The sequence below is a fragment of the Piliocolobus tephrosceles genome, chromosome 12 (genome assembly GCF_002776525.5).
Source record: "Piliocolobus tephrosceles isolate RC106 chromosome 12, ASM277652v3, whole genome shotgun sequence".
NCBI lineage: Eukaryota > Metazoa > Chordata > Mammalia > Primates > Cercopithecidae > Piliocolobus > Piliocolobus tephrosceles.
This window is the reverse complement of record NC_045445.1, coordinates 24,225,041-24,248,277: the sequence shown is the minus strand read 5'-3', so window position 1 is coordinate 24,248,277 and position 23,237 is coordinate 24,225,041. Positions and strand designations below refer to the sequence as shown.

General features: G+C 41.3%; 1 protein-coding gene across 1 annotated transcript in view; it reads right to left on the bottom strand.

Annotated features, from left to right (window-relative positions):
* The window catches only part of ZNF280C (zinc finger protein 280C), a 68,752-nt gene extending 46,243 nt beyond the window's left edge, over positions 1–22,509 (bottom strand). Inside the window, exons 1-3 of the mRNA XM_023198861.1 lie at positions 22,327–22,509; positions 13,719–13,765; positions 160–306 (exon numbers count right to left, since the gene is read on the bottom strand). Of these exons, the coding sequence (XP_023054629.1) occupies positions 160–306; positions 13,719–13,749 (178 nt within the window). The 5' untranslated portion in view covers positions 13,750–13,765; positions 22,327–22,509. The remainder of the gene's footprint in view (positions 1–159; positions 307–13,718; positions 13,766–22,326) is intronic.
* Positions 22,510–23,237: the final 728 nt, after the last annotated feature.

The window sequence follows — 23,237 nt, the reverse complement described above, 5'->3', positions numbered from 1 at the left end:
CTTTGATTCTCACAAGTTCTTACAGACCTTTACTCTCCCTCTTACCTCTAACTCCTTACAGAAGAACAACAGTATCAAGGACAGATAAGATATTCCATATATTTTCCACTAGAAACAACCATCTTATGAAACGTTACTTCACTGAAAGTAAATGCTTACTTGAAATGGCTGGTTTTGAACTTGATATCTCTCCAACAAAGATCAGTTCATCGTCATCCTCGTCCTGAGTTTCTTCTACTTTCTTCTGCCATGGCTCTAGCTCTTCTTCTTCACATTCCATAAAGAGTTCTGCCATTTTTGAAATGTCTAATTTTCAAAAGGAGAGAAGCAACCTTTGTTTTCAAAGAGAAAAATATTTTTTGTGCAATACACAGTATGATATTTAAGATGCACTTTAATAATCCTAATAGCAATTACTGACTCGATATTTGTTTTTGAGACGGAGTTTTGCTCTTATTGCCCAGGCATGATCTCAGCTCACTGCAACCTCTGCCTCCCGGGTTCAAACGATTCTCCTGCCTCAGCCTCCCAAGTAGCTGGGATTACACGTGCCCACTGCTATGCCCAGTTAAGTTTTATATTATTAGTAGGGATGGGGTTTCACCATGTTGACCAGGCTGGTCTCGAACTCCTGACCTCAAGTGATCCGCCTGCTTCGGACTCCCAAAGTGCTGGGATTACAGGCATGAGCCACCACGCCCAGCCTACTGACTTGATTCTCGTGCCTTAGCCTCCTGAGTAGCTGGGACTACAGGCATGGTCTACAGTGGACCCTTCCCAACCCTGAGTGGCCATCTCTGCCTTGTAATCAGTACATGGTAGCAAAAGAAACAAACTCAGAACTAAATCTCTAAGATCTAAACTAGTTAAACTTGGCTAGACAGATAGATAATGAAGGATAGTAGTCATTTACAGTGGCCAATACATTTTAGGATTAAATCCAAAGTGAGTTTTAGTTATATGACTAGAATGATTATATCTACAACAAAGATTGTAGCTATTATCTGAAAAAAAAAACTCCACTTGTATAAACAAGGGAGATAAACTAAGAGAAAATAGGTAGGAGATATACTAGAAAAACGGAACCAGATTCAGGTATATCAGGCACAGAGCAAAGCAGGGATAAGGTCCTACACTGAAAATAGGGAAATTAAGTGAAACTTAATTCCATTCCAGGACAGATTAGACACTTCTCATTTGAAGAAACTGAGTAAAAAACATACTGTGAATATCACCAGCCTACAAGTTCTGACCAAACTCAGATCTCCTGGGAAGCATTTTAGTGCCTCACTCTTAAATATGGGTGGACAACCAATGAGTACCAGAAAATTGAGGAAAACCTTCAATGTGAAACACCAAAGCAATAAAACAGATTAAAGGATTTTAAAGAAAACCGAGAGCTAGGCAGGATGGCAGACTAGATACAGCTAGGTGGAATAGCTGCCACCAAGAAACTGGGACGACTGGTGCACTCCTAACAGATCTTCAAAGGGGAGGCACTGAGTAGGCTGAGGGAAGACACAGAAGCTGGAATGAAGCGGGAGGAAACTGGGAAGCCCACATGGGGCTACTGTGCACAGGGACTGGTTCCTGGCCCCTAATGACTCCAGGGGAATGGGTGAGTTGAACTGGCAAGGAGCAACTCACTCTTGCCACGGACCTCTTGGGATCCCGGCAGCAGAAAATCCCTCGATCATCACGGACACTTTGGTTGGCAGGGAGAGCTGCTTAGAGAAGCGATAGAGGCAGCACGTGAGACAGTGTGAAGCCCAGAGGGTTTGCTGCAGGAGCATCTGTATTGGAGCACAGCCTGGGATGTTCATCCCCCTAGGCTCTGCTTGTCTCTATAAGAGACTGTAGCACTAGAGGAACTGTCAGACCTGAACTCTGCAGGGTGGCCTTGCCCATCAGATAGGACCGGTCTGACCTGAGCACTCTTTGGTCTGCTGTCCTCTCCTGGGGCCCCAGCCTGCCCATTCCCTTTTGCAGTACAGCCTAGGGTGCCCTGATGGCCCACATCATAGCTCCTGAGCTGGCCATCCAGGTTTGACCAGCAGAGAGCTCCAGCTGGTCTGACCTCAAGTGATCCACCTGCTTCGGACTCCCAAAGTGCTGGGATTACAGGCATGAGCCACCACGCCCAGCCTACTGACTTGATTCTTGTGCCTTAGCCTCCTGAGTAGCTGGGACTACAGGCATGGTCTACAGTGGACCCTTCCCAACCCTGAGTGGCCATCTCTGCCTTGTAATCAGTACATGGTAGCAAAAGAAATAAACTCAGAGCTCCAGCTGATCTCCAACAAAGATCAGTTCATCGTGTGGCCATGCTCCGGCCCACCTGCTCATTCTCCCCACTCCTGCTTACGCGGGGTCCACAGCCTCCCTCCACATCACTTTGCCAGTCAGTGCGTATGTGCGCAGGTGGATCGTGCCTTCCCTGCCCTGTAAGCACACATGTATATGTGTGCCTTGCCCTGCCTGCTGCCAGTGGGAGTGCACTCCGCCCACCCTCCTCTGCCATAATGCCATTGTAGTCGGAGACTTGGTGAGCACAGAGCCCGCAAGCCCTGTACCCACCAGCACCCTGACCCTGAGCCACCACTGCCACTAGAATGTAACTAGGCACAGAGAACAGTGGACCCTCCCCGACCCTGAGCAGCCATCTCTGCTTGTATCAACATGTACAAAGAGTGCATACAGTCCTGCATTGGCCAGTGACCCATCCCCACGCTAATGTCACCACCAGCATGACCATACGCACAGTTGCCGGCTGGGGCCCCTGCACCCCTGAGCCATGCTGCCTCTGCCGCTTCTGCGAAAGTCCACGCAGAAGCCGCTAGCATCCTGCAGCAGCTGATGAATGTGCACTCTGCTGTGCTGCTGCTGCCACTGGCATATGTGAACAGGAACGGACCCTGCTGTCACTGCCCTACAAAACAGTTTGGCTGGCACCACCCATTGGCGTGCTGGGACAAGAGGTACATGAGCACCTCAGTTCCCCTAGCACAGTGGGTTCCTAAACTTGAGAAGCCAGAGAAAAAAGCGGAGGCCCAATATCAGTCCTGCAAAATTAGAGCATGCACTCCAGGAGTTGTAAGCTGAGCCTTGGCCCCCTAAAATCTAGAAATGAAGCCAGTTGACTGAATCTACCTTATACCACAATCAAACTCCTAAGGTCATCAGATAGAAGAAAAAAAAAAAAATCCAAAGGACAGTGACTTCAAAGACTGAAGGAACATAAGCCCACAAAGAGAAAGAACCAGCAAAAGAACTTTGACAACTCAAAAAGCCAGAGTGCCCTCTTTCCTCCAAATAACCACACTAGCTCTCCACCAAGGGTTCTGAAGGGGGCTGAGATGGCTGAAAGGACAGAAAAAAGAATTCAGAATATGAACAGGTATAAAGGTCATTGAGATGCAGGAGTACACTGAAACCTAATCCAAGAAAGCTAAGAATCATAATAAAACAATACAGGAGCTGACAGACAAAATAGCCAGTATAGAAAAGAACACAACTGACCTGATAGAGCTGAAAAACATACAAGAATTTCAAAATGCAATGACAAGTATTAATAGCAGAATAGAACAAGCAGAGGAAAGAATCTCAGAGCTTGAAGACTGGCTTTCTAAGATAGCCAAAAAAATATAGGGGAAAAAAGAATGAAAAGGAACAAACAAGACTTCTGAGAAGTATGGGATTATGTAAAGAGACCACTAAACACCCACATCAAAAAGACATCTCAATTTAACATCCTACCACGACAACAAAAAGAACTAGAGAACCAAGAAGAGCAAACCAATCCCAAAGCTGACAGAGAAGACAAGAAATGCCCAAAATCAGAGCTGAACTGAAGGAGACCGAGAAAAGAAAAACCATTCAAAAGATCAATGAATCTGGTAGCTGTTTTTTTGAAAAAAATTAATAAAACAGGCCACTAGCTAAACTAATACAGAAGAGAGAAGATCCAAATAAACACAATAAGAAACAACAAAGGAGATGTTACAACTGAACCCAGAAAAATACAAATAAACATCAGACAATATTATGAACACCTCTATGGACACCAACTACAAAATCCAGAAAAAAACGAATAAATTTCTGGACACATTCACTCTCCCCAGACTGAACCAGAAATAAACTGAATCCCTGAACAGAATAATAACGAGCTCTGAAATTGAACCAGTAAAAAGAGCCTACCAATAAAAAAAGGTGAGGACCAGATGAATTCACACTTGAATTCTACAAGATGTACAAAGAAGAGCTGGTACTATTTCTACTGAAAGTCCTTCCTAACTCATTCTATGAGGCCAGCATTGTCCTGATAACAAAACCTGGAAGAGAAACAACAACAACAACAAAAAAACTTGGCTGCACGCGGTGGCTCACACCTGTAATCCCAACACTCTGGAAAGTCGAGGTGGGCGGTTAACTTGAGGTCAAGAGTTCGAGACCAGCCTGGGTAACATGGTGAAACCCCCATCTCTACTAAAATACAAAATTAGCCAGGGTGATGGTGAACGCCTGTAATCCCAGCTACTTGGGAGTCAGAGGCAGAAGAATCACTTGAACCCAAGAGGCAGAGGTTGCAGTGAGATGAAATCACACCACTGTACTCTAGCCTGTGCAACAGAGTAAGACTGAGTCTCAAAAAGAAAAAAAAAAACAAAAAAACAAAAAAAAACACAACAGCTTAGTCAGGCATGATGGCAAGTACTTCTGTCCCAGCTACTCAGAACGCTGAGGTGGGAGAATCACCTGAGCCCCAGGAGGTTGGGGATGCAGTGAGCCATGACGGCACCACTGCATTCCAGTCTAGGCAAGATAAAGAACCTGTCAGAAAAAAATAAAAGGAAGAATAAAGGCCAGCAATATTATACAACATTTCCCTCTCATTCACCCTTTCTTTCTCAGGAAGAATCCACCAAAACAAGACTTAAGGAGGACAATGCAGGATGCAGAAAATCTGACATTCGGCACAATACAAAAACAAAAGAAAGTCCCAGGACAACAGCTGTGCAGTAGGCCTACAGCGCAAACAGCCAGAGCAGTGCAGGAGAATATCACTTCCAGGAGACTTGACAAACTTCCAAAATATTAAGCACTAAATTGTTAGATAACCTGACAAGTTTCACAGTGTAGGATAAGTGAATTAAGAGGCCATGGGGCCGGGCATGGCAGTGGTGCATGTCTGTAGTCCCAGCTGCCCAGGAGGCTAAGGAATGAGAATCTCTGGAACCCAGGAAGAGAACGAGAATCTCCGGAACCCAGGAAGGGGAGGTGCAAACACTGCACTCCAGCCTGGGAGGCAGCGCTAGAGTTCGTCTGAAACACACACACACACACACACACACACACACACACACACACGTGACAGAAGGAGCCAGGTGCAGGGGCTCACAACCTTAATCCCGGCACTCTGGGAGGCCGGGGTGGGCGGATCACTTGATGCCAGGAGTTCAAGACCAGCCTGGCCAACATGGCGAAACCCTGTCTCTACTAAAAATACAAAACTAGCCAGGTATGATGGTGCACAGCTGTAAGCCCAACTATTTGGGAGGCTGGGGCAGGGGAATTGCTTGAACCCAGGAGGCGGAGGTTGCAGTGAGATGAGATCGTGCCACTGCACTACAGCCTGGGCAGCAGAGTGAGACACTGTCTCAGAAAAAAATGAAAAACGAAAAACGAAAAAACCAATAATCAAAAAACCAAAAAGCTTTCATGCCAACATCTTTGATGAATATGGATGCAAAAATCCTCAACAAAATACTGGCAAACCGAATACAGCAGCGCATCAAAAAGCGTATCTACTACTATCCCGTAGGCTTTATCCCTGGGATGCAGGGTTCGTTCAACACATGCAAATCAATAAATGTGATTCATCACATAAACAGAACTAAGGACAAAAACTATCTGATTATCTCAATAGACACAGTAAAGGCTATCAATAAAATTCAACACCTCTTCGTGTTAAAAATTCTCAATAAACGGCCAGGTGCGTGGCTCAGGCCTGTAATCCCGCAATTTGGGAGGCCAAGGCAGGTGGATCACGAGGTCAAAAGATCGAGACCATCCTGGCCAATATGGTGAAACCCCGTTTCTACTAAAAATACAAAAATTAACTGGGCGTGGTGGCGCCTGCCTGCAGTCCCAGCTACTTGGGAGGCTGAGGCAGGAGAATGGCTTGAACCCGGGAGACGGAGGTTGCAGTGAGCCAAGTTTGTGCCACTGCACTGCAGCCTGGCGACAGAGTGAGACTCTGCCTCAAAAAAAAAAAAAAAATCTCAATAAACTAGGTATTGAAGGAACATCTCAAAATAATAACGGCCATCTATGACAACCCCACAGGCAACATCATATGGAATGGGCACAAGCTGGAAGCATTCCCCTGGAAAACCAGCACAAGACAAGGATGCTCTCTCTCTCACCGTTCCTATTCAACACAGTATTGGAAGTCCCGCAATCAGGCAAGAGAAAGAAATAGACGGCATCCAAATAGGAAGACAGGAAGTCAAACTACCCGTTTGCAGATAGCATGAGCCACTATCTAGAAAACCCCGTAGTCTCAGCCCAAAAGTGCCTTAAACTGATAAACAACTTCAGCAAAGTCTCAGTATACAAAATCAATGTACAAAAATCACCGGCATTCCTATACACCAACAACAGTCAAGCCAAGTGCCAAATCAGGAACACAATCCCATTCACAATAGCCACAAAAAGAATAAAATACCTAGGAATAGAGCCAACCAGGGAGGTTAAAGAATCTCTTCAATGAGAATTACAAAACCCTGCCGAAAGAAATCAGAGATGACACAAACACATGGAAAAACATTCTATGCTCATGAATAGGAAGAATCAATATTGTAAAAATGGCATACTGCCCAAAGCAATTTATAGATTCAATGATATGCCTATCAAACTACCGATGACATTCTTCACAGAACAAGAAAAAGTTATTTTAAAATTCATAAGGAACCAAAAAAAGGCCTGGACAGCCAAGGCAAACCTAAGCACAAAGAACAAAGATGAAGTCATCATGCTACCTGCCTTTAAACGGTACACGGCTACAATAACCAAAACAGCATGTTCCTGGTACAGAAACACATATATAAAGCAATGGAACAGAATAGAGAGCCCAGAAATAAGGCCACACACCTAAAACCATCTGACGTTCGACAAAACTGACAAAAACACACAATAGGGGAAAGGACTCCCTATTCAATAAATGGTGCCGGGATAACTGGCTAGCCATATGCAAGAGACTGAAACTGGACCCCTTCTTTACACCATAAACAAAAATCAACTCAAGATGGATCAAAGACTTCAATGTAAAACCCAAAACTATAAAAACCCTGGAAGACAACCCAGGCAATACCATTCTGGATGTAGGAATGGGCAAAGACTTCATGACAAAGACATCAAAGGTAATTATGACAAAAGCCAAAATTGACAAATGGGCTCTAATTAAACGAAAGAGCTTCTGCACAGCAAAAGAAACTATAGACAGAGTAAACAACCTATAAATGGGAGAAAAATTTTTCAAACTATGCATCTGACAAAGGGCTAATATCCAGCATATATAAGGAACTTAAACAAATTTATAACATAAAAAGCAAACAACCCCATTAAAAAGTTGGCAGTGCATATGAACAGACATCAGAAAAAGACATACATGTAGCCAACAAGCATATTAAAAAAAAAGCACAACATCACTGATCATTAAAGAAATGCAAATCAAAACCACATTGAGATATAATCTCTCACCTGTCAGAATGGCTATTATTCAAAAGTCAAAAAAATAACAGATGCTGGGGAGGGTGCACAGAAAAAGGAACATTTATACAGTGTTGGTGGGAGTGTAAATTAGTTCAACCACTGTGGAGGACAGTGTGGTGATTCCTCAAAGAGTTAAAAACATAACTACCATCAGACCCAGCAATTCTATTACTAGGTATATACCCAAAGGAATGTAAACTGCTCTATCAAAAAGACACATGTATACATATGTTCACTGCAGCACTATTCACAGGAGCAAAGACATGGAATCGACCCAAGTGCCCATCAATGGTAGACTGGATGAAGAAAATGCGGTACATATACACCATGGAGTACTTTGTAGCCATAAAAAAGAACAAGGTCATGTCCTTTGCAGGAACATGGATGGAGCTGGAGGCCATTATCCTTAGCAAACTAATGCAGGAACAGAAAACCTAATACCACTTGTTCTCACTTATAAGTGGGTACTAAATGATGAGAACACACAGACATATAGAGGGGAACAACAGATGCTGGGGGCCTACTTGAGGGTGGAGGGTGGAAGGATGGAGAAGATTAGGAAAAATAACTCATGCGTACTAGGCTTAATACCTCAGTGATGAAATAACCTATACAATAAACCCCCAAGACATGAGTGTACCCATAACAAACCTGCACATGTATCCCTGAACTTAAAAGTTAAAAAAAGACAGAGATAATATAGAGAGCAAGAGACAATAGGATATAATTAGTATCTTTAGAGAGATAAGACAACGATATTATATAAGGACAGCCAAAATTCAGTAAAAAAAAAAAAGTCAAATGTCAAAGTTGAATAAATGTGAAGCCAAAAGACAAAAAACACATATATTAAACACAGAAAACAAGATTGGTAGAAAAATCAATTTCAAAGGTATAAAATGCACCTAACAAAAGTTCCAGGAAAAACAAAAGTAAGACAAAAAGGAGAGGAGAAGTAATCAAAGGAAAATACAAGAAAAATTCCCAGTTCTCATGGATATAAATCTACAGAATCAAAAGGGCCCACTAGCAGTCAGCATGATGATCAAGAATAAAAGCTACACTAGAAAGACATATGAAATTTCAGAATACTGAAAATTGCCAGGTGGCTGGGTGCGGTGGCCCAGGTCTGTAATCCCAGCACTTTGGGAGGCCGAGGCAGGTGCATCACTTGAGGCCAGGAGTTCGAGACCAGCCTGGATAACATGGTGAGACCCCGTACCTACCAAAAATAAAAAAATTAACTGGGCACAGTGGTGCGCACCTGTAATTCTAGCTGCTTGGGGGGCAGAGGCACAAGAATCACCTCAACCCGGGAGCCGGTGGCTGCAGTAAGCCGAGACTGGGCCCTGCCACTACACTCTAGCCTGGGTGATGGAGTGAGACTCTGTCTCAAACAAACAAACAAACAAACAAGAATAAAGAACAGCTTAGCCAGGCATGGTGGCATGCACCTCTAGCCCCAGTTACTCAGAAAGCTGAGGTGGGAAAATCACCTGAGCCCCAGGAGGTGGGGGCTGCAGTGAGCCATGAAGGTACCACTGCACTCCAATCTAGGCAACAGAGTAAGGGCGTATCTCCAAAAAAAAAAAAAAAAAAAAAAGAAAAAAAAAAAAAGAATACAGACCAGCAATATTATACAACAAATCCCTCTCATTCACCCTTTCTCAGTAAGAATCCACCAAAACAAGACTTAAGGAGAATGACACAGGATGCAGAAAATCTGACATTCAGCACAATACAAAAACAAAAGAAAGTCCCAGGACAATAGCTGTGCAGTAGGCCTACAGAGCAAGAAGCCAGAGTAGTGCAGGAGAATACCACTCACTCCCAGGAACCTGCCAATCCCCCCAAATATTATTAAAACACTAAACATTAAATTGTTAGATTACCTGACAAGTTTCACAGTGTAGGAAAAGTGAATTAAGAGGCCATGGGGCCAGGTGTGGTAGTGGTGTATGCCTGTATTCCCAGCTACACGGGAGGCAGAGGCATGAGAATCGCTGGAACCTGGGAGTGGGAGGTGCAGTGAGCCAAGATCGTGCCACTGCACTCCAGTCTGGGTGACTGGGAGACTTTATCTCAAGAAAAAAAGGGGACTAGGAAGTGGCAGGGCCTGGTAGCTCATGACCTTAATCCCAGCATTTTGGGAGGCTGAGGCGGGCAGATCACTTGAGGTCAGGAGTGTGAGACCAGCGTGGTCGACATGGCAAAATCCTGTCTCTACTGAAAACAAAAATACAAAAATTTGCAGTGCATGGTGGCACACGCCTTTAATCCCAGCTAGAAGGGAGGCTGAGGCAGGAGAATTGCTGGAACCCGGGAGTGCAGTAAGTTGAGATCACGCCACTGCACTCCAGCCTGGGCGACAGCGTGAGACTCTGTCTCAGAAAATAAAAAAAGAAAAGAGGCTCTGGAAGGGTGTGAGTGGCTACAGGTTAATAAACTTTGCTAACTTATAAAACAAAAATTTTAACTGAGCAATATATAAAAACAGAAAAGGAAATGTATCCATCATAATACATTAATACAGTACCATGCTCACCTGTGAAGAGTATTATGGTCATCATAAAATCATCGAATATGATTTACTCAAAAATTAAGATATAACTATATTCAGAGATGCTTAAAAGGAAGAAAAAGTTTTAAGAAAACTAAAATCCTCGGCCGGGCGCGGTGGCTCAAGCCTGTAATCCCAGCACTTTGGGAGGCCGAGACGGGCGGATCACGAGGTCAGGAGATCGAGACCATCCTGGCTAACACGGTGAAACCCCGTCTCTAACAGAAAATACAAAAAAAAACTAGCCGGGCGACGAGGCGGGCGCCTGTAGTCCCAGCTACTCGGGAGGCTGAGGCAGGAGAATGACGGGAACCCGGGAGGCGGAGCTTGCAGTGAGCTGAGATCTGGCCACTGCACTCCAGCCTGGGCGGCAGAGCGAGACTCCGTCTCAAAAAAAAAAAAAAAAAAAGAAAACTAAAATCCTCATCTTCCTTGATAGAAAATCACTAGGTAATGGCAAAACATGATGATTCAAGAGACAACTGTATGTACACGAGTTTTAAAAGAGACAACTGTATGTACACGAGTTTTAAAAATTGAGAAACGTGGAAGTAATTATTAGAAAAACAGCTATACAACTGAAAGTACATGCTTTTCAATTTTTTAGCTTGAAAAACAGGGAGGATATAGGTACGTGCATGCGCTCACACATACACACCTATCTCTACCTCTCTCTCTCTCTCTCTCCTTCACTCCCTCCCTTCAAGAGACAGTGCTTATGTAACTTAAAAGTCTTTTCAAGTTAGTTTGACTTTAAAAAAAGATCATGTATTGTTTAGGTTAAAAAGTAGCGAAGGAGATGTAAACTAACATAACAGCAATAGAGTCTGGGCACAGTGGCTCACACCTTTAATCCCAGCACTTTGGTAGACTGAGATAAGGCCAGGAGTTTGAGACCAGCCTTGCTAACATGGCGAAACCTCGTCTCTACTAAAATTACAAAAATTAGCCAGGAGCGGTGGGGCACACCTGCAATCCCAGCTACTTGGGAGGCTGAGGCAGGAGAATCACTTGATCCTGAGTAGCAGAGGTTGCAGTGAGCAGAGATGGCACCACTGCTCTCCAGTCTGGGCCACAATGCTAGACTCTGTCTCCAAAAAATAAAAAATAAATAAATAATAAAAATGGGAATGTATATAAGTGATGGAGAGACATGTGGATTGTGGGGGACAACTATAAATAAATAGAAACAATATAAAACAACTTCAGGGTTCTGGTTTAAACAATGATATCTTTGTTTTTCAAGTGCAGTCATTCCTAACAGTAATTTTACTATACTAAAATAATGCCATTTCTACTTTTGACTCAAAAATTAAGACCATCCTTTAGCATGGCCTTAACATGTAAAACTTGAAAACAATGATTTGAGGACAGGACACAAACAAAACCTGTTAACATATTGGTTCCATTCTTTTAAAACATTTTGATTTCCTCTTCTATACAGATATGCCAGATATCATGGCTTGGCATAACACTGTTTCATGTTCAGTAGTCTGCCTACCAAACAAAGAAACCCGCAAAACAAAAAATCTTCACATTCTCCCAAAAGTAACCAATATTATGAACTGACCCTTTTATTCCAAATACCACCTCAAAAAAACATATAGAATGTTCTAAGTCAGACAATTAAAAGTATTAATTCATATTTCAGTATTTGTATATTCTGAATACTTGAAAATACCGCACTCATTGTGTCCCCTGAAGTCTTCTTTCGTATAGCTTCTTTCACCTGGAATATCCTTTCTCCTTACCTTATACTGTCCACATCATTCGAGTATAGTGGAAAGAGCATGGACTTGACATCAAATTGAATAGTTCAAATCCTCATTGCACCATTTCTAATTATGTGACTCTGGAGAAATTACTTGAACCTATTTTCTCACCTCTAACATGAGCACAATATCTACCTAATAGAAGTGGTAACAGAGATTCAGGAAAATTCCATATTAATAAGTATCTAACTTCAAATTGATTCCTTGCCCTTCCCAACTCTTAGTTCAATCATAACTTCCTCAGCAAACCATCAGACTTGTTTTTAACCTCTTACTGCACTGACAGTCTGTGCTAAGAAATTCAAGATTTAATATATATGATCTCAAACTGCCTACTATTTCTTAGTGTGTCTTAATTATACATGTTCAACTCCAAAGTAAGCTCCTGGAGAGTGAAGAACATATTTTCTTTCTTTGTATTTCTTCCTACACACAGTAGTGTATTGGATACGTAGTAGGTACTTAACATATGATTATCTATGGGGTAAGAAACTAGGTAAACCCAGGCAATGCCAGATTTAAAGAAGTAAGGGAGACTCATATATACTGATAATTAAAAAAATAATTTACATTCATGTTGATACCACTGTGATGATATTATGGGAACAAATAATAGGTCTTCCCCATGCTTTTTAACTGAGTTCTGCCACTGTTAATTTCAAGATATACTACTGAGCAAAAATTTTTAAAAGGCACATAATAGCACATATAGTATGATCTTATTTAGAAATTATTTTTTGTGTATGCATAGAAAAAAGTTTGTGATTATGTATACTCAACCTACAACAGTAGTTATCTCTGGGGATGAGAAGGAAACATTTCACATCTATTACCAACATGTTTACTGTATTTTTTTTTTTAAACTAGGAATATGTATTACTTTAACAAATATTTGTTTTGGCCAGGCACAGTGGCTCACGCCTGTTATCCCAGCACTTTGGGAGAACAATGTGGGTGGATCAGTCAGTCAGTTCGAGACCACCCTGGCCAACATGGTGAAACTCCATCTCTACTAAAAATACAAAAATTAGCCAGGTGTGGTGGCGGGTGCCTGTAATCCAAGCTGTTTGGGAGGCTGAGGCATGAGAATAGATTGAACCTGTGCAGCGGAGATTGCTGTGAGCCGAGATCATGCCACTGCACTCCAGCCTGGGTGACAGAGTGAAAATCTGTCTTAAAAATAAACAAACAGGCCAGGTGCGGTGGCTCGTGACTGTAATCCCAGCACTTTGGGAGGCCGAGGCAGGCGGATCACGAGATCAGGAGATCGAGACCATCCTGGCTAACACGGTGAAACCCTGTCTCTACTAAAAATACAAAAATTAGCCAGGCGTTGTGGTGCGCATCTGTAGTCCCAGCTACTCAGGAGGCTGAGGTGGAAGAATGGCGTGAACCCAGGAGGTGGAGCTTGCAGTGAGCCAAGATCGCGCCACTGCATTCCAGCCTGGGCGACAGAGCGAGACTGTGTCTCAAAAAAAATATAAATAGATAAATAAATAAATAATATTTGTTTTTAAGAAAATGTGCCCATTTCTGTCTCTAACCTTTTATTTTGAAAGGTTTACAGTACAAAAACCATGCCTATTAGTATCAACTACAACGGAAATACTTACTTTTTGGTTGAAAAGGTTTGTTGTCATCCATGAAGTTGCAAGGTCACCTAAGTACCAACACATGACATCAATCAATGTTATGAGTCACTTTAAGTAATACCAAGTACTAAAACATGAAACCTGAGATCCAAAATCTTTGGGTCTAATTTTGATCTCTAGCACACTCACCATATGACTCCAGACAAGATAGTAAGCTAGGTCTCAGTTTTCCACCCTCTAAAATGAAGACGTCTACTACTAGTGTGGATTTTGTTAAATTAAATGCACACTAATTTAGTCTCTTTCTCCTACAAAAGCCCACCTTTTGAGTTTGATATGTTTGATACACACAGGTAATTCATTTTCTGTAACTGGTTCATTCCCAAATGAATACATTTAACATATAGAATTCTGTAATTTACTACTTGAAGAAATCGGAGTTATCAGATTACAAATAAACTTCAAAAGGCATCTTTATGCAAAAATGAGTAATTATCCTGTAATATATGTTTTAGTAAATCTGAATTCTGAAATGCTAAGTGACATTAATCTTTAACTGATTCCTATTCACGTTTCAGAAATATTATTACTATAAGAAAACACATACATTTAGATATTTTTAGTTTTTTGAATCAACTCTGAACCGAAAAGTAACAGAAAATTGGATAAATTGCATAACAGAACAATTCACTATAAAGTAACTGCTCATTGCCTTTTGTGCTCAGGGTACTGTGCTAGGTTCTAGGGAAAATACAAAGATGAATAAGTCATAGTCCTTGCCTTCAGAAGTTTACAATCTGTCTACGATTCTTCAGGATTTTCAAAAAGCTGTTAAACATTATCCAAAAAAATTGAATTGTTTTCTAAAACGGGAATTTGTATCCTGAGTTCTCGTGCACTGCACATACCATATATTCTACATACAGAATACACACTTTTAAAATACTATTTCAGTTATAAAACAAAAAAGGTAAAAATCAAACATCAGAAATCTGAATAGGATATACAAAGCTAATTCAGGCTCCACATTTGTCTTTATCTTCCAACTGGCAAAAGCAAACTTTCCCTCATTCCAAATTATTTGGACTGAATTAGACCAAAGGGGAAAATATTACTTTAACTCCAGAAGAAGTTACTTGTATAAACGTTTGGATTTCTAATACAAGAGTCTCTAGTGAATTCTGTAATTAGGTACATGTCCCTAGTTCTGAGGTCTGACTATTCAAATCTCTTCAAACTCAACTACTTGGATAGTTAGTGCTTGTTCCTAAATTAGAATTAAGGTAATACATACGTCACGTAAATACATGACAATTCTTCCTCAATATTAAGGATCTATTGCTACCAAGAGCACAGAATTTTTTAAAGTCACAATTGTACAGCCTATGAGATTCATATAACACATTTTTTTTTTTAATTTTTATTTTTTAGAGACAAGGTCTCGCTATGTTGCCCAGGCTGGAGTGCCGCGGCCATTCACAAGCACGACTGATCATCGCATACCACAGCTTTGAACTCTTGGGCTCAAGTGATCCTCCCAAGTAACTAGGACTACAGGTGAACATCACTGTGCCTGGCTTAACACTTTAATTAAATGATCATATAAAATATTTATTGGCATAACCATCCTAAAATGATTACTAAACGTACAAGTAGACTATATAAACAAGTCATATTTACTGCCTATGGCTATAGAGATAGCTTTTGAGGCTCAATGCAGCCACCAAAGAGTCTTAATTGGTATGCTCATAAACGCTCTAAAAAGTCAGAAATCTCTGGATGCCATTAGAGCCATAACTTCAGTCCAAAGCTGTGCTATCCAATGAGGTAACCACTAGCCACATGTGGCTACTTCAACTTAATTAAAAAATAAAAATCCAGCTCCTCAGTCACTCTAGCCATATTTCAAGTGCTCAAAAGCCACAAGTGGTTAGCGGCTACTGCAGTGGATGACGCAGCTATGGAATTTCTATGGGACAACACGTCAATAGAATACTACCATACTTAGTTCCAGTTTTTAAAATAAACAAATACATACAATTGCATGGATTCCTTTGGGGAAGGACTGCAGCCTTCTAAAACTATCACAAAAACCCCTAAAGTCACCACATCAGAATTTTGGTGGCAAGGGAAGGAATTGTATGGGGGATTAAGTAAGCTGTCAGAGAAATGGAATATCCAGCAAAGATATGTAGCGGGCATCTTAGAGCTCCCATAATAGCAACTCCGGAGGGTCTCTAGGTTCTGCAACTCAGAGTTGGCATCAAAATAGGCACAAGAGGAAAGAACACTCCATACTTCAGCTACTGATTCAGGTGGAGACACTATACCCATGTTTAATACACTGTTCTTCTGGGGGAAAAAATGAATTCTGAATAACTGACTCAGGAAACACCTACTGAACACAACCCATTCATTTTTTTGAAGACTGCCTGTATAAATAATTCCTATTTAGTTATTTTTTGGTTTCAGCTTTTATGTATCTAAAACTCAACTATGTTTTACAAGAGTTTATTCTACAAAAAGTTAAAAATAATAGATTAACATAGTTAAAATGGTAAATAGTATATGTATTTTGCCACAATAAAAAACATTTGAATAGTTAATAGATGTCACTTTACACCCACTAGGATGGCTAGAATTAAAAGACAAAAGACAGATAATCACAAGTGTTGGCAAGGATGTAGAGAAACTGGAACCCTCATACACTGCTGATGGGAATGTGAAATGGTGCAGCCACTGTGGAAAACATTTTGGCAGTTCCTCACGAAGTTAAACAGAGTTATCATATGACCCAACAATTACACTCCTGGAGACAATTGAAAACATATGTCCACACAAATATTCGCACACAAATGTTCACAGTGGCATTATTCACAAGAGCCAAAAAGTGGAAACAACTGAAATACCCATCAACTCAGGAATGGATAAACAAAATGTGATATATCTATACAACTGAATACTATTTGGTAATAAAAAGAAATGAAGCACTGATAAATGTTATAATACGAATGGGCCTTGAGAACATTATACTAAATGAAGGAAGACAGTCAAAAAGACCATATATTGTATGATTTCACTCGTGTGAAATGTCTAGAAATGGCAAATCCATAGATAGAAAGTAGAGTAGTGGCTGCATATGGTTGGGAGGGTTGGTGGGAAATGGGGAGTGACTGTTAATGGGTACAGGGTTTCTTCCTGGGGTGACGAAAATGTTCTAAAATTAACTGTGGTGCTAGCTGCACAACTGTGAATATACTAAAACCATTGAATTGCACACTTCAAATAAGTGAATTGTATGCTATATGAATTGTATCTCAATAATGCTATTAAGAAAATAATAAGGCCAGGCGCAGTGGCTCACGCCTGTAATCCCAGCACTTTAGGAGGCAGAGGAGGGCAGATCGCAAGGTCAGGAGTTCGAGACCAGCCTGACCAACATGGTGAAACCCTGTCTCTACTAAAACTACAAAAATTAGCCAGGCGTGGTGGCAAGTGCCTGTAATCTCAGTTACTCAGGAGGCTGAGGCAGGAGAATCGCTTGAACCCGGGAGATGGAGGTTGCAGTGAGCCGAGATCATATACCACTGCACTCCAATCTGGGAGACAAGAGTGAGACACCATCTTAAAAAAAAAAAAAAAAAAAAGATAAAAAGAAAGAAAATAATGAGCTGGCAGGATATAAGCTTGGGAGTGATGTGGAGAAAAAGTACCAAAGAAAGAACCTAACAAAGATAGCAAAGCTGTAAGATTCTGAGTAGAGAAAGGGAGAGTAGGTAAACATTCAAGTCCTGATGATACCATTTAAACACCTGAAGCTAGCCATGCCTGCAGCAAATTATCCACAACAGCTTTTCAGTTAAGAGAGAAAATAATTATTTTTGGTTTAATCTACTTTGAGCTAAGTTTCCGGCAACTGTGTTTAAAACTATTAATAAACTCATCAATGGACTACCTCTTTTTCAAACCAGGGTCAACAGACCTCTCAGGAAAATAGATATATTCCAGGTTGTGCAAGAGAGCTCTATAACAATATAATTCTTTTTGTTTTGCTATCTGACTTTTGCTATCTAAAAAAATTAACATAAGCCTGCTCTGGGGATTCCCTGGGTGACCACCTTATATAACTAAATGATGCATTTGCACTAAATGAAGGGCAATGAAAATACAGTTAGCTATAGAAATGAAGGTACTGAAAGGGTTCAAATAAAAAACCTTGCTATTATTTATATATAATAAGTAGGGAATGTATATATATAGTAAATATAAGTAGATATGAAAAACTCCATAGAAGTAGGCAGTGACTCAGCAAAATACATATTCAATATATGAAAACTGATTCAAATGGCAATGATTTTGTAGTTTCACTTGACTGCTTTGTTTTATGGTTGTGTAAGAACTCTGAGAATGTTTCAAACATTTGAAGTTCGGGGTGTCTGTGAATTTTTTTTTTTTATAACAAGAATTGGTATAGTACTGAAATCCAAGAAAACTGGATTATATCTTGGTTCCTTAGACAATTTCGCCGGCATCTAAACGATTGAAACTTTCAAAGTAGGTTTTGGGAACAAATTACATACAATTCAGAAAGAAAATAGAGGCTCTTCACCTTTTCTTTGTCCAAGTTTTTATACTATGCAAATTATCTTTTTTTCTGAAAGGCTGAACACATAAGTTCAGGTACATTTTGAGAAGACATTTAATAACTTTATTATTTTTATCCTAATTTATTTGTTTTCTTTTGTCTCTGTTAATTTTCATACTTCATCTATTTGTAGAAAATAGCTGGTTTACACTAAGACTTAAAACTCACTAGCATAATACTTTGCAAAGTTTGCCTATATTTTAAAACATTTTATGTCAGCTTTGGGATAGGGCACTATAATACAATATACTTCTACAAATAAGTTTTGTATTATATTCAGGGTAAAGACTTTATAGGCATAGTCTTTTATTATAATTCCTATGTAAAAGATATAACATGCGGAAAAGACGAATGTACAATTACTGGCCTTTCGAAGCCAATCTGTATAGTAAATACTTTATGTAAGTTTCATAAGATATTCTATAGTCACTAATTCCTAAAGTAACCTCAAGAAGTATGTATTATTAATTAATTTGCTTTTTACAGGAGTAAAACTTATCCACCAGGGAAAATGTCAAGCAAGTGCATTGATGGGAACACTGGACACAGGGGCTGAAAACCTGAGTGGGAATTTCTGGTCTACCACTTCCTGGCTGCCAAATCTATAAGAAGTATAATTAACCTCTGTAAGCCTTAGTTTTTCTATCTGTAAAACGAAAACAGTAATACCTTCCTTGCAGCGCTAGTGTGAACATTAAATAAAGCACAGGAAATACTATTGAACAGTACTTTGCACTATTTTTCTCAACTTCTCCTTCTTTACCTGAAGTCATACCATAAGTTGATGAGTACAAGCACTTAAAACAAATCTAGTTCACATAAAGAGCTCAATTAAAATCATATCATAAATAAATTGCATCACATCAGTAGTTCTCAAAACCTTTTGTCCCAGGATTTCTTTTCACTTAAAACTTAATGAGAACCCCAATGAGCTTTATGTTTATATGGACAGTATGTGTTGATATTTCCCATATTAGAAATTGAAACTGAGACAGATTTCAAATGTTTTTATTTAAAATATTTATAAGCCCATTACAAGTTAATAAAAATACTTTTATTTATTTATTTATTTTAGTTTAGTTTATTTTATTTTTGAGAAGGAGTCTCGCTCTGTCGCCCAGGCTGGAGTGCTGTGGCCGGATCTCAGCTCACTGCAACCTCCGCCTCCCGGGTTCACGCCATTCTCCTGCCTCAGCCTCCGGGGTAGCTGGGACTACAGGCGCCGCCACCTCGCCGGGCTAGTTTTTTGTAGTTTTTAGTAGAGACGGGGTTTCACCGTGTTAGCCAGGATGGTCTCGATCTCCTGACCTCGTGATCCGCCCGTCTTGGCCTCCCAAAGTGCTGGGATTACAGGCTTGAGCCACCGCGCCCGGCCTAAAAATACTTTTAATGAGAATAACTTTTAAAAAAGAAATCTAATGAGAAAAGTAACATGGATTTACATTTTTGCAAATGTCTTTAATATTTATCTTAATAAAAAGCAGCTGGATTCTCTTATCAGTCTCTGGGGAAAAATACTGTATGATCTCACATGTGGAATCTAAACAACTTTATCTCATAGAAACATTGAGTAGAAAGATGGTTACCAGAGGCTTGGGAGTTCGGGGGTGGGACAGATGGGGAAAAGATGTTGATCCAAGAGTACAAAGTTCAATTAGACTGGAGGAATAAGTTTTAGCTATCTATTGCACTACAAGGTGACCACAGCTAAAATAGATTTTTAAAATTCTCGTAACAAAATGGTAAGTTGGTAAGGTGATGGCTATGTTAGCCTCTTTCAATAATGTATACATATCAAAACATCACATTGCACCCCATAAATACACGCAATTATCATTTGCCAATAAAAAATTAAAAAGGAAACAAAAAAATGAAAAAACATATACTCCTTAAAAGAAAACTACTTTGCAGCGAAAGAATAAAGTCTAGACGAACACTATACTTTCAGGGGTCATTTCTACAGTTCATTCCTAATGATGTTTCTCTGATTGTGCAGAGCACTGGGAAGAAAAATCTAGACAAACATATTTGATTCAAATTACTGAGGAAGGCTGGGCTCGGTGGCTCACTCCTGTAATCCCAGCACTTTGGGAGGCCGAGGTAGGTGGATCACGAGGTAAGGCGTTCCAGACCAGCCTGGTCAACATAGTGAAACCCCATCTCTATTAAAATTACAAAAATTAGCCGGGCGTGGTGGCAGGCGCCTGTAACTCCAGCTACTCGGGAGGCTGAGGTAGGAGAATCGGTTGAAGCCGGGAGGCAGAGGTTGCAGTGAGCTGAGATCGCACCACTGCACTCCAGCCCGGGCGACAGTGCGAGACTCCGTCTCCAAAAAAAAAAACAAAAAACAAAAAAACATTACTGAGGAAATCAAATCTTTTTGAATCATTACCTAAGACAAACTCACTGAAAACCAAGTAGCTGAGACTTGGAGTTATTCAACCTAAGAACTTTTTCAATAGGATATTCTTCAACTCTTCAACATGCTTAGAAATAATATTAAAGTATTAAAAAGTTGAGAAAAAATGAAGCCTTAAAAATATAAAGGAAAAGGGAATTGAATAATACTTCTTAAAATTTTTAAGTGAGCCTCCTTGCTTATTCTCTGTGACCACCTCACTCTCACAAAAAGTGAGACGTCATATAGCAAATTGAACATTAGATGAAGGTCAGAAAGCCTAGGTTTAAGAATTGGTTCCATCACTTCCTAGGGACATGACCTCTGTCCTTGAGGCTGTTTCCTCATCTTCAAACAGTTCTATCAACACCCTACAGCCCATCTCAAAAGGGGTGCTACCAATGAAATATACAAATCCAAGATACGATTATAATGGAATTTGTGCTGCTGTAGAAACATCAAAGGTACACAGCCCTAATTGTATAAGCAAAGCAGTGCCTTTGTAGGCTCAGAAAAGTTTCTGCTTAAGGAGATTAAGTTTGCACAGTAACCCCCAAACCAGGATACCTCACAAATACTAAGAGGAGACTTTTGCAGTTTAAAACTCTACTTCTAGGTTTCAATTTTATGTTACGGGCACTAAAAGACATTACAACTCATAGTGCAAACCTGAAAGCAATAGTAAAAAAAATGTAAGGTCGCAGATTTAAAAAACTCCACAAAACTAACAAATCTTTCCAAACAAAGAGAATCCCTTGGATGAAGGTCTCCCATGCTTGCAGAAGCTGGTTCACTTGACATTTTCCTCTCGAATTTCTCCTTAAAAAGCATTAAAACCAGACAGAAGTTGAGAGGAACTCCTTCCATCTCTAGAGCAGGAGTATACCTCAGCATAATTTTTTCCATCTCTTTAAGTGAAACCTGCAAACCTCCTAGTTAGAATATAGTGTATTTAACTCCACGTTTCTCCTCAGGGCTCTTATCCTCTAGACAATAACGGAATGGGGCACGATTTCTGTGACAGAGAAGGGAGGTCCCTTTGGCCAGAACAAGGTTGTGGGCATGGAATAGACCGGTCCTGTGTGAGGGGAACCTAGGCAGAAAGAAGGGGTCACAGGATCTCTGACGCCTGAAAGTTCGGAATCCCTTCAAGTCTCTTTTCGTTTGATTTAAGAGACTTGAGGGTGGGCGGGTCTCCGTCAAACATCAGTATCAACCGTACAAAAGACGAAAGGGAGTTGCCTCCAGAAAGAAAAGCCCAAACCGGGTTGGAAACAGACCTGCAGGACTCAGGAGATGAGAAGGCTGCCGCAGCTGCCGCGGCCCGCGAAACCACTGCCCGCCGCGGGCCGCCAGGCTCTACCTCCAGAAAACCCTCCCCCTTCAGGGCCCGGCGCAAGATGGTGGCCCACCAGCTACCACGCCGCCAAGCCTGTCCCCTCCCCCGCACCCCCTTCGATCCGCACCGGCATAGAGACCCTCAGCCCGCCGCCCTCAGAACCGCCCTCTGGGGAAGGCTGCCTCGGCCGCGCGGGAGAGCCGCTGCCTGCTTCCGCGCGGCACAGGCGGGGGCGGGGGCCGCTTACCGAGAGCAGAGCAGATCGGCCTGTCTGGGGTTCGGAGAGGGAGGGGGAGAAAGAGGAGGAGGAAAGGGAGGAGCGCGAAAACCTCGGGCGACAGCCTCAGCAACGACTCCCGCAGAAACTTCCAGCGCGGAACCGGCGCCTCAGCCGGGGGTAGGAGTATATAACTGCGCGCGCTGCCTCATGGGTAGACGCCGACTCCACCCCCTGAACATCCGGGGCCTTTTCTAACCGCCCACGGACGGCTGGTACTTACAGGTGCTGCTACTTTACTAACCGTCGACGGGGGCCGAGCAAGTGCAATTGACCAGCGTGGATGCAGCTCTTTTAAGCAAACCTTCTATTTAACCTGGAGTTGTCATCCCAAAAAACACGTTGTACCTGACTACAGAGAAACATGAATTCTGGGTCTTCCTTGTGTGTGAGGGCTAAAGTTAAAATATATATATATATAATGTTTTTTAGAAATACTGTACTTGAAACACGTCTGAAAATACTAGTTATTTTTACCACGTTTTGTTTTAAACATATGGTTTTGCTTGTCTGTTACTTCTAATTGCCATATGGATGCCTATAGCAGTTACAAAAATGCCAAGGAAAAATACATTTACGGCTGGGTGCAGTGGCTCATGCCTGTAATCCCAGAACTTTGGGAGGCTGAGGTGGGTGGATCACCTAGGGTGAAGAGTTCGAGACCACCTCCCTTTCCTCCTCTTCTTTTCCCTCATCCTTCTCTGAACCCCAGTCAGGCCCAGTCAGCCTGACCAACATAGTGAAACCCCATCTCTACTAAAAATGCAAAATTAGCTGGGCGTGGTGGTGCATGCCTGTAATCCCAGCTACTTGGGAGGCTGAGGCGGGAGAATCACTGGAACTTGTAAATACGTTTACAGGAAAAGCACTTGCCAAAATAC